This window comes from Misgurnus anguillicaudatus, unplaced genomic scaffold, assembly GCF_027580225.2.
Source record: "Misgurnus anguillicaudatus unplaced genomic scaffold, ASM2758022v2 HiC_scaffold_29, whole genome shotgun sequence".
In the NCBI taxonomy this organism is placed as follows: Eukaryota; Metazoa; Chordata; class Actinopteri; order Cypriniformes; family Cobitidae; genus Misgurnus; species Misgurnus anguillicaudatus.
This window is the reverse complement of record NW_027395279.1, coordinates 9,799,414-9,811,001: the sequence shown is the minus strand read 5'-3', so window position 1 is coordinate 9,811,001 and position 11,588 is coordinate 9,799,414. Positions and strand designations below refer to the sequence as shown.

Below are 11,588 nucleotides of genomic sequence, written 5' to 3'. Positions count from 1 at the left end.
TAATCAATGCTGCAGGAGATGGAGGGAGGGAGATGCAATGAGAGATGTTCTTTACTAAAGCAGAGTATCACCGATAAAGTCAGCTTGCTAAATGAGTCACATTTAAAAAGACACACATTATATCCATATAAAAGCGTACACACAGCCAATACATACAGTACACAGTTCATTTTATGCAAGATTCAATAGTTTCAGTCCATATATTTGATAGTCTACATAGCTAATATTTCCTAAAGACAGAGACGCTTTAATATTTGTGCATTTTGTACGTCTTTCATTTTTCACAACAAACACTGCAAGTGATACAGGCCATTCCTGTTACATTGACTATTGCAGTGATTCGTTTCATACATTAAATATATGTTGAAAATTCACGATTCATTTCCCAACGTCGACATATACCTTCATAAAACAGATAACTCGTTTCAGAAACACCTAATATGTCGTGAGTAAAAATGAGGCGTCGGTGTGTTTGGCTCTCGAGCATCACTCTGTCATCACCTGTTTACGCCTTTATCACGTATTGATATTCTTGTTCTAGATAAAACACGCGTAGTGTATAAATGTGAATGGTTTTAAATTATCTTAAAGTTCGCATCTGTCTGTATATCATGCCAGAAACATTTACATGCGTCATTGTATTTAATAATAATATTTCTTACCGTTATTTGGCGGCTTGAGCTCAGGGATGTTGCTCGTTTGGTGCTGCTGTTCACGAGACCCTGTGACGTCAATGCGTCTCCCTATTGGACGTTGGCCTTCATGCAGGGATGCGCAGACTGATCGTCGTTTGACACCAGAATATCGCGAGAGCTTTTCGAAAAGTGTGTTTTGGAATCGCTCTCGCGGTACTTGATGTCATTGGCTGATTATTCGTCATTCGTCAGAATAGAGTTAGATGACATACGTTAATATTACACTACACAGTATTTATAAGAAATAAAATACAATGTGTTGTTGTTCTGTGTTTAAAGGATTGTGTTGCGCGTGGCTTTTTACGGGGTTTTAATAATCCTCCGTTTAGCCAATCCCCGTCATTATAGATTTGTGCGTCAAATAGAATGACGCGCATACTTTCACGTGCTGTAAGATCACAGATCTGACCTCTGTAAACAGTGGCTTTTTGTGATTGAATACACACTTATATGTGGAAAGGACTGTGACCATGTCAGATTTTATAATGAGTGACTAGTTTAACAAACACCAAAGGCACTATTCTTTAATCATACGCAGATTTTTCTTGAATTATTCATTTAATCGTTGCAAGGGAGAAGATTACTTATACCGATAGTTCACAATATATAAAAGGTTTTGATTTAAAACCTTCTATAACAAATACTTATTTAACGGTTATTTAACAAATACTTAGCCTACAAACTCTGGGGCCTAAATTGAAAAGTATGGTTTGATTTGCTTGATCATGAATATAATAGGAGTTTAATTCTGATAACGTAAATAAATAATATCTTTACAAATGTCTTTAAAATGATATTGTCTCAGTATGTCATTATTTTTATTCAGCAAATATAAGGCAATATTTTATTATAACAATTTTTCAAACTATCTATTATTAAATCATTTTATTTTACAATGATTTCACCCATACTTACCAAATGTGGGTTGAGCACTGCTAAGATTTTGTGCCATTTAATTAATTAATTAATTTTTATTTTTTGTTTTTTCTTTGTTTAACTGTGTCGGCTTTTAGATTACAGTTTTTTTGTTTTTTATTTGTTTTGTAATCACATTATTAAAGTAAATATGATACAATTAAAGTTTTAAAACTTTGAATGTACAACAGCCGTAAAACTAGTTGAAATGTCGTAAAAGCAATTGTCGCTATGACAACTGTGGTCTCCAACCACAACAACAACTCACGTGTGAAGCAGCAATGGCGGCCGCCAGCGATGAACGAGCGGCAACGGATGTTTTAAAATCGCTGTCTCGGCATTTAAACTGTTTAAACGACGACAATAAAAGCGCAAGAAGGCGAGCTTTAGATGCGATTAAGAGAGAAAGCGTCGATCAGAGTTTGTCCAGCGCTGTGCTGCAGGAGGTGTTTGAGTGTTTGTTAAAATCGCTGTTAAAGTGTCTGTCAGACCCGACGGAAGCATGCAGAGACAAGACTATTCAGATCATAACAGCCTTTATTAGATCTGTCCCCAAACCAGAGGACACCCTGCCCTATGTCATGCCCGCTCTGGCGCAGAGACTCGGTGGGAAGGAGATCCTGGAGCCGGCGGAGGAGCTTAGACTGGCTCTTATAGAGATGCTGGCCCTGGTGGTGGAGGTGTGTGGCAGACATCTGGCGCCCTACTTGGACGACGTGATGAAGGTATTGCAGAGGACCATTACAGATCCTTTCCCAGAAGTCAAGAAAGAGAGCTGTAAATGTACCATCAGTTTTGCCAAGTGTGTTCCTGGTAAGTGAGCAGAATTGACAGCTAAAAGGAAGTCACATTGCACAGACGTAGTGTTAAAAATCATGAATAAATCAATATACGACAGAATAGCTTGTTTTTTGATTTATTATGCTAAAGGATTTGGGTTTTTTTTTACTGTTTCCTGATGTGTTGTTGGTAGTCACGGTAACTGGCAATGAGGTTGTGGCAAGAAAGGTTACAGCATCGGCCAAAATCTCGCCGAATGAGCGCTGTTAATCCCAAACCTAACCCTACCCAACGTCTCACGAGATTTAGGCCGTAGCTGTATCCCATCTAGCCAAAACTGCAAAAGGATGCTCTTGTAACTTATTTTGCAGAGCACTGGATTCACAACAAAAGTTCATAGGTTCAATCCCATGTGACATACTAATAAAAATGTATAGATTTAATGTACCCTAAGGATAAAAACATTTATGCACAAATGTAAACTAGGGGTTTTCATAATTATACTGTGGGTATGGACCTTCCTGTGGGTCACACAGTGGGATAAAGTCACTTTATAAAGTCGCAGTTGCAAACAAAGTAGCGCCAACAAATGACACAAAATCAGCTTAGTCTAGTTGATGAATATCAATGATAATGGTTTTGATATTTTATTTAGTTAATGCGTGTAGGGCAGCATAACAATTAAAGGCGGGGTGCATGATATCTGAAAGCCAATGTTGACATTTGAAATCACCTAAAAAAAACCCACCCCCCTACCCCAATAGAATGCAGACCTTTTTTTGATAGACCCGCCTCACACATACGCAACCCAGGAAACGATGATGGTTTGTAGACACATATTAATATATGAGAAATATTTACATGTGTATGTATATACATTTTTATATTTTAAATTTATCATTTTTTTTATTCTTAAAATTATACATGCATGTGTGTGTGTATTTATATATACATAATTATTATACATAGTACACACACACACACACACACATATATATATATATATATATATATATATATATATATATATATATATATATATATATATATATATATATATATATATATATATATATATATATATATATATATGACATAAAAAAAGTTTATTCTGCAAACGATTAGTTGCGATTAATCGTTATGCAGCCCTTATTGCATGGTATTAAACTTTTATTCATAAAATGATAATGTAAACATGAACTACTCTCTACATACAGAGTATGAATGTTTTTCCATTTTAAATGCAGCATATCATGAAAATCTGACTTTTCCATGTTTAACCCCTTCAGACCCTGTGTCCACTGGAATGGACATCACATGTTTTGTAGTATAAACCAATATAAATCCTGATCAACCAATCAAAATAATTCACACTGATAAAACACCTGAAAAATCAGGTCTGAAGGGATTAAGTGCTACAATTGGGTCCCCAGTGCTTCTGTCAATCTAGAAAATGTAAAAAAGAACAACCCAGTAACTTAGTTTTAGTAAACCATTCTCTGCAAGCATGTGAAAAAAATAGGTAATTGAAATTTGGCTCCCCTTGTGATGTCAGAATGGGATCTTATTATAATAATACTGCCCCTTAATCTGTAACTATCCAATCACGGCACTGCCATTTAGTTCATTAGCTCATTTGCATTTAAAAGGACACACACACACACATTTTGGCTTTGAATGTGGCAATTTTAACATGCTATAATAAATTATCTATATGGTATTTTGAACTAAAACTTCACATGCATACTCTGGAGACACCAAAGATTTAAAAAAGTCTTGTGAAATGTCCCCTTTAAAATATTTTGGTAGGTCTTATATAGATTATACCTTTCTAGGTGAGACCTGTAATAAAAAGTTTGCCGATCCATGCCCTAAAATACAAGAAAACCATATTGGAATGCAGCCAGTAAATGATGGGGCCAGATGTGATTTGTTTGTCTAAATTTGTTTGTTTTTGTTCAGATCATTTCCATCTGCAGGCAGAGAGTCTACTGAAGCCCCTATTGCAGACTGTTTCTCACCAGCATTCCCAAGTGAGGGTTTCTGCCACACAGGCTATCGGTGCCCTCATTCAGTACAGCGCTGGCAAGAATGTGGACGATGTTTTGTCCCACTTGGCACAGAGATTGTTTGACGACTCGCCACGGGTAGGCTGGTAGCTGCTTTGGCTCGTTTTACTAAAATACGTATATTAACTAAAATAAATTTTTTACTATATAACTGAAATGAATTCAGTTCTTGGTGCAGGGTTTATTTGATTAGGAATGTTTATTTTTATCCATCAAATAAGTTGATGTACAGCAGTTAAAATAAGTATTGAACACATCACCTTTTTTTCAGTAAATAATATATTTCTAAAGGTGCAATTGGCATGAAATTTTGATGATAAAAACAGGACTTTGGCTCATGTGCTATGCTGCTCTGTTTAGGTGAGGAAGGCAGTTACGGTAGTCGTAGGTGATTGGCTTTTGCACCTGCCGGATAGATATTCCTACTTCCACAAACTCATCCCACTTCTTCTGAGCAGCCTCAGCGACGAGATACCTGAAATCAGGTGAGATACTATATAACTTTTTAAAAGCTGTAATCTCAGTCTTAATATATTTATATCCTTGTGATCTTTAAAAAAGACTAATGGCATTGTTTCCTTGTGTTTTTAACTGGAGGGTAGTTTATGCAACAGTAGGTCACATCATGTTTGCAAAGAGCATTTAGATCATTTAAACGTTTATTAAAGTTAATAAATTTTTTGTTGTTGTTGTTGTCCTCAGATTTTTGGGTACTTTGCAAATGTATGTTTTTTTAAATGTTTATTTTTTTCAAGGTTACTTGCTGAGGATTTATGGAAGCAGATAGGAGCTCAGTGGGAGAAGGAAAATGAAGATGATTTAAAGGATAAGATGGACTTTCAGTTGCCTGCACCTGCTCTCTACACATCTGATAGTAAGTCTAAATTTGGCAATTATTAAAAAATAGACAATTATAGACCGAACAAATCATGAACAACCGATTAACTGTAATCAGACTTAAAGGATTAGTCCATTTTCTTAAAAGAAAAATCCAGATAATTTACTCACCACCATGTCATCCAAAATGTTGATGTCTTTCTTTGTTCAGTCGAGAAGAAATTATGTTTTTTGAGGAAAACATTGCAGGATTTTTCTCATTTTAATGGCTTTTAATAGAGCCCAACATTTAATGCTTAACTCAACACTTAACAGTTTTTTTCAACGGAGTTTCAAAGGACTATAAACGATCCTAAACGAGGCATAAGGGTCTTATCTAACGAAACGATTGTCATTTTTGACAATAAAAATAACAAATATAAACTTTTAAAGCACAACTTCTCGTCATGTAGATCCGGTCGTGATGCGCCAGCTGACCCCACCCAATACGTCATGACGTCAAGAGGTCACAGAGGACTGTTACGTCCCAATTTGTCTAGGGATGCGGGACTAACAAATAAATAAATAAAATACCCAGGATGGAAAAAAAACCAAGGATAACTCAAAACACGTGTCAAGTACATATAATCATTTATTAATAACATATACTGAATAGAAAATGTGCAGCACAATACGGTCTCCACGGCTCCCGCCACGCTACCGCAATACGGTCTCCACGGAGATTACCCGCCGCTCACCACGCCCACTTTCCGCTGATCGATTCGGGAACACTGATCCAACAGCTGCCTCCACCGAATCACCAGCCAGGCGGCGCGGGGAAAACTTAAGATCAGCACCCAGCAGATCGCCCTTTAACCACACAGCTATCCACACAGTAGTTCACACAGTAGTTCACACAGTAGTTCACACAGCAAGTCACACAGTACCACGCGGCCGCCCAGAAAGAGTGAGAGACCCCGCCAGACACTTCACTGGCTCAACTTATACACCCCACTAATTGCCACTGATCAGCTTCAGCTGCGAGGTTCTCACCGCGTCAAACTTCAATCCCGGAACCCCTGTGGGAGAAAGTCAGAAAAAACACCCACAGCAATACAAACACAACACACAGACCTCACGGGTCGTAACACCCCCACCCATAAGAGCAAACCTATTACATAGTTTGTTTACCACTATCAAAATCCCAATTCAAAATTTGTAATTATCGGAGGCCCACTAAAGAGGAGGTCTTACCCACGAGACAAGGCATCAGCCAAGATGTTGTCCACTCCCCTCTTATGTTTGATATGAAGATTGTAGCCTTGGGCCAGAAGGGCCCAACGCATCAAACGCTGATTACTGTTGTACATGCGAGCTAGAAAAACAAGAGGGTTATGATCGGTGTAAACAGTGATTGGCAAGAAACTTGAACCCACGTATACTTCAAAGTGTTGTAGAGCCAGGAGCATGGCCAATGTCTCCTTCTCTATGGTGGAATAGTTCAGCTGATGTTTCTTGAATTTAGCTGAAAAATAACACACAGGTTTACACATGTCTTCATCCCCCTTCTGCATCAATACCGCTCCAGCCCCAGTGGCACTAGCATCGACCTCTAAATAAAAAGATTGGGAAAAATTGGGTGCCGCCAGCACAGGTGCACTGCAAAGAAGAGATTTGGCAGCCTCAAAAGCCTGGTTACACACATCATCCCACAGAAAGGGTACCAAAGGGCTACATAGTCTGGTAAGTGGAGCAACCACGACCGAAAAGTTTTGGCAAAAACACCTATAATATCCAGCCATACCTAAAAATCTCCTAAGCTCACGTCTAGTAGTAGGAATTGGTAAAGCAAGAATAGCAGCCACCTTGGCATCTAAGGGACGGACCTGCCCCTGACCAACCTGTTTACCAAGGTAGGTAACCGTAGCTTTACCAAATTCACATTTCGCCAAGTTCAGAGTAAGAGAGGCATCAGTTAATCGCTGGCACACAGTTTTTAAGCTGGACATATGGCTATCCCAGTCTTCAGAGTACACAACTACATCATCAAGATAGATGCTACAGTTGGGTATCTCCCCCAGCACAAGTTGCATTAGGCGTTGGAAAGTGGCAGGAGCATTTTTCACCCCAAAGGGCATCACAGTATATTGCATAAACACATCTGGCGTCACAAAGGCTGAGATCTCTGAAGCACGCTGGGTCAAAGGTACCTGCCAATATCCTTTTAGTAAATCTAACTTTGTGATACATTTAGCTGGGCCAACCCTATCAATTAAGTCATCCATGTGAGGCAGCGGAAAAGAATCAGACACAGTAACTGCATTCACCTTTCTAAAATCAGTACAGAACCGAAAGGTGCCGTCAGACTTAGGCGTTAGCAGACAGGGTGAGCTCCACGGGCTGTAACTAGTCTTGGCTAGGCCGTGTTTTACCAGATACTGGACTTCTCTTTGCATTGCTTCTCGTTTGGCTATCGGAGAGCGATAAGCATGCTGTTTAATAGGTCTTGCATCACCCACATCTATATCATGCTCCAGCACCGTGGTACGGGATGGAACGTCATTCAAGATGGAAGGATGAGCACGAAGTAAGGCTATCACATCCTGCTGGTGAGATGTGGGTAAGTAAGACAATTGTTGAACTTAAGTAGCCATAAACTCAGAGTTAGCCAGCCTACCACACATGTGATCCTCACAAGGCGTTGCTAGATCATGCTCAGACCAATCATCCACGAGAGTTGTAGCTCCCACCACTGCCACTGTTGGACTCTGTACCGGTTCCATCAGATCAACATCTCTAGAATGAAAAGGCTTCAACATGTTTACATGACATAAGCGTGTTTTTCGTCTACGGTCAGGTGTACGAAGGATATAATCTGTCTCTGAGACCTTCCTTTCCACCTCATATGGCCCTGAGAATTTGGCAGTGAGGGTAGACCCAGGAATGGGCAGCAAGACCAACACCTTGTCACCTGCATTAAACTGCCGGTCGACTGCTTTTTGGTCAAATCGCTTCTTCATACGGGTCTGCGTGGAAGAAAGTGATTCCCTTGCTAGCTCCACAGCACGATATAACCGCTCTCTACACCGGGAAACAAAATCCAACACATTAGTTTTGGTAGGCTCCTCATACATCATCTTTTCTCTCAGCATCTTTAACGGACCACGCACATTATGGCCAAACACAAGCTCGGCTGGGCTAAACCCTAAAGACTCCTGTTTTGTGTCACGAGCAGCAAAAAGTACAAAAGGGACTCCTTCATCCCAGTCTTTACACGTTTCATGACAGTATTTTTTTAACATGGACTTTAACGTTTGGTGCCAGCGCTCCAAAACTCCCTGTGACTCAGGGTGATAGGCACTAGATATGGAGTGAGTGATTCCCAATGAGCTAAGTGTTTGTTTGAACACCTTGGAAAGGAAATTTGTTCCCTGGTCAGTTTGTACCACCTTTGGCAACCAATATGTAGTAAAAAATTTAACTAGTGCCTTGGTTACTGATACGGCTGTGATTCTCCGTAGCGGAATAGCTTCTGGAAATCGACTAGCAAGACACATCATGGTAAGCAGAAACTGATTACCAGCTTTGGTTTTTGGTAACGGGCCTACACAGTCAACAATGACATGTTCGAATGGTTCACCAACTACCGGAATGGGCTGTAACGGGGCCGGTGGAACACACTGATTCGGTTTGCCGACAATTTGACAGGTCCTGCAGGTTTTACAAAACCGGGTCACATCACTTTTTAGGCCTGGCCAAAAGAACTGTTTTAGTACATGGTTGTAAGTTTTACTAATGCCCAAATGACCTGCCCATAAATGCTCATGTGCCAATGACAATATCTGCTGTCGACAATCAACAGGTGCAACTACCTGACAAACCACCTTCCAATCGATGTCGGATTCTATACCTGCATCATCAGTCTGAGAAACCCACCTGCGCATCAGTACCCCATTATCCAAAAAGAAAGGTTGTCTGCTGTTACACTCGGTTTTATCCTTGACCACTAAATCAAAACACTTAATCAATGAAGGGTCACTTCTTTGAGCTTTTATCAGAGCCTTGGGAGTGAGCGCCAAAGGTGCAAGATCCGATTCACCCACAGAGTCCACTGCCTTTTCAGCCTCATCCACCTTACAGCCCACAGGGTCAGAGAAAATAGAAGCAAGAATTGAGTCAGACAGGTTAATTTCCTGGGACTTTTCACGAGATTGTGCTCTTGTAGTAACACTGGCTACAAAAATATGAGGATGACTTTTCCCCAACTCATCCTGCTCAGGCTCAAGGATGGGATTACTAACCACCCTTGGGACAGGAAACACCTTTCCCCCAGCGATATCGTTCCCAATTATTAACTCAATGCCCTCTATCGGAAACCCTGTACGTACGCCCACTGTGAAAAATCCAGTCACTAGATCAGACTGGACATAAATCCGGTGCAGTGGCACTGGTACGAAACCCATCTCAATACCCCTCACCACTGCACTTACATCAGAACTGTCACACACAGGGAGAGTGCCAGCCAGCATTAGTGACTGCGAACAGGCTGTATCCCGCAGTATTCTCACTCGTCGCTGGTCTTCTGGTTTTCCTGTCAAAGAAACAAAACCTTCAGAGATAAAAGGTTTAAAACAATCGTCAGTCTCATGGATCACAGTCTCTAGCCCCTGGAGCTGGGAAGACATGTTAATCAACCCCACCCCCTTTGGTTGTTTTTGATTTAAACTGGGTTGCTGACCCTTCCAAGCTCTACACTCCGCAATTAAATGTCCCGGCTTACGACAAAAAAAACATACTCTGTCTGCCTTTTGAATGGGAGCTACACTGTGACGACTGTCAAGGGTCTTATGAACCACTGGTTCAATTTTTTGAGCACCTACTCGTAAAGGAGCGTCACGCCTATTAAAGGTGGCCTTATGCAGAAGCGCAAACTCATCTGCGAATATAGCTGCCTGTTGTAGGGAAGTAATCTTTTGTTCACCCAGATATACAGCAGTTGTTCTGGCAAACAGTTTTTAAAATCCTCAAGCAAAATCAGCTCACGTACTGAGGCCACATCATCTGCTCTACAGGCCATGCACCATCTATCAAAAAGGATTGCCTTTTCTCGCGCAAAATCTGTAAACGTTTGATCGTGTGCTTTCCGTAGGCCACGAAAACGCTGTCGGTATGCTTCCGGCACTAACTCATAAGCTCTCATAATAGCACTCTTAACCCGTTCATAATTCAACCCGTCCTCCACAGACAGTGCTGCGCATGCTTCCTGGGCCTTACCCGTTAATTTACACTGAAGTAAAATGGCCCATACCTCCTTAGGCCAGCGTAAAGCTCCAGCAACACGTTCAAATGCACCAAAATAGGTTTCCACTTCAGCCTCACGAAAAATAGGCACCAGAGAAATATATTTGCTCACATCATACCCACTGGCAGACTGTGCAGGTAACACACTAGCCGAAGTATCAGGACGACCAACTTCAATATTTGTCTGCAATTCCAGTTGTCTCATTTTAAGGTTTGTATCTGCTTCTAATTTCTTTAGTTCCAACTCTCGACGGAGTTGAAATTCTCTCTCCCTCTCTTCCTTCTCTATCTGAAGCCTCAATAAACGAACTTTTAACCGGCCATCCTGCTTAGAACCAGGAGTTGACTCGACTGAGAATGGCACAAATTGGGGTATCGTTATGGGTTTCCCGACTGGTACCCCCTGTTGACCAGTAGGAGTCCCATTACCAAGTTGGTCCCCTCCCACACTCTGCTCTGGGTCAAGATTGCTCATTATTACTGGTAATGTGATAACCCCTTTACTGATAAGTCCATTTAAAATTATAGCTTTAAGTTCAGCTTTCCTTAGGGACTTGGATACAGTGATATCATAATGGTTTGCGATGTCATGGAGTTCAGTTTTCTTGCATTTATCAAACTGGTTCAAATCTGGATTAAACACAAAAGCATTTAAATTAAACTCTGACATGAAAAAAAACCCTAAAAAAAACCAATAATTGATATTAACCCCTCCAACAGTCAAATTGCCTCCTTCCACAGAACAACCCTCTCAACACCTGCCTCACCAAACTTACCTATCTACCTTCAGAAGCGTGCCGGGCTCGAGGCGACTTACAGGCAATACATCAGCGGTTGAAACCCTGAAACGCCAGCCCCCTTTGGAGAACGTAGTCTCCGCCCAGGATTTACTTCCAAAAATAAAAAAGGCAAAATAATAAACTAGTGCCCGATGGAAAGGCTGTTTCAGCCCAGCTGGACACTACCCTGTGCTAAGCTGAGAAAGCAGTTCAAGTGGAAATTTACTCGGGGT

At 40.7% G+C, this 11,588-nt stretch overlaps 1 protein-coding gene across 1 annotated transcript in view; it reads left to right on the top strand.

Moving 5' to 3' along the window:
* Positions 1-1,856: 1,856 nt before the first annotated feature.
* Positions 1,857-11,588, top strand: part of LOC129436582 (dynein axonemal assembly factor 5) — a 40,134-nt gene continuing 30,402 nt past the window's right edge. Inside the window, exons 1-4 of the mRNA XM_055194805.2 lie at positions 1,857-2,423; positions 4,353-4,537; positions 4,820-4,944; positions 5,215-5,333. Coding sequence (XP_055050780.2) covers positions 1,892-2,423; positions 4,353-4,537; positions 4,820-4,944; positions 5,215-5,333 — 961 coding nt within the window. The 5' untranslated portion in view covers positions 1,857-1,891. The remainder of the gene's footprint in view (positions 2,424-4,352; positions 4,538-4,819; positions 4,945-5,214; positions 5,334-11,588) is intronic.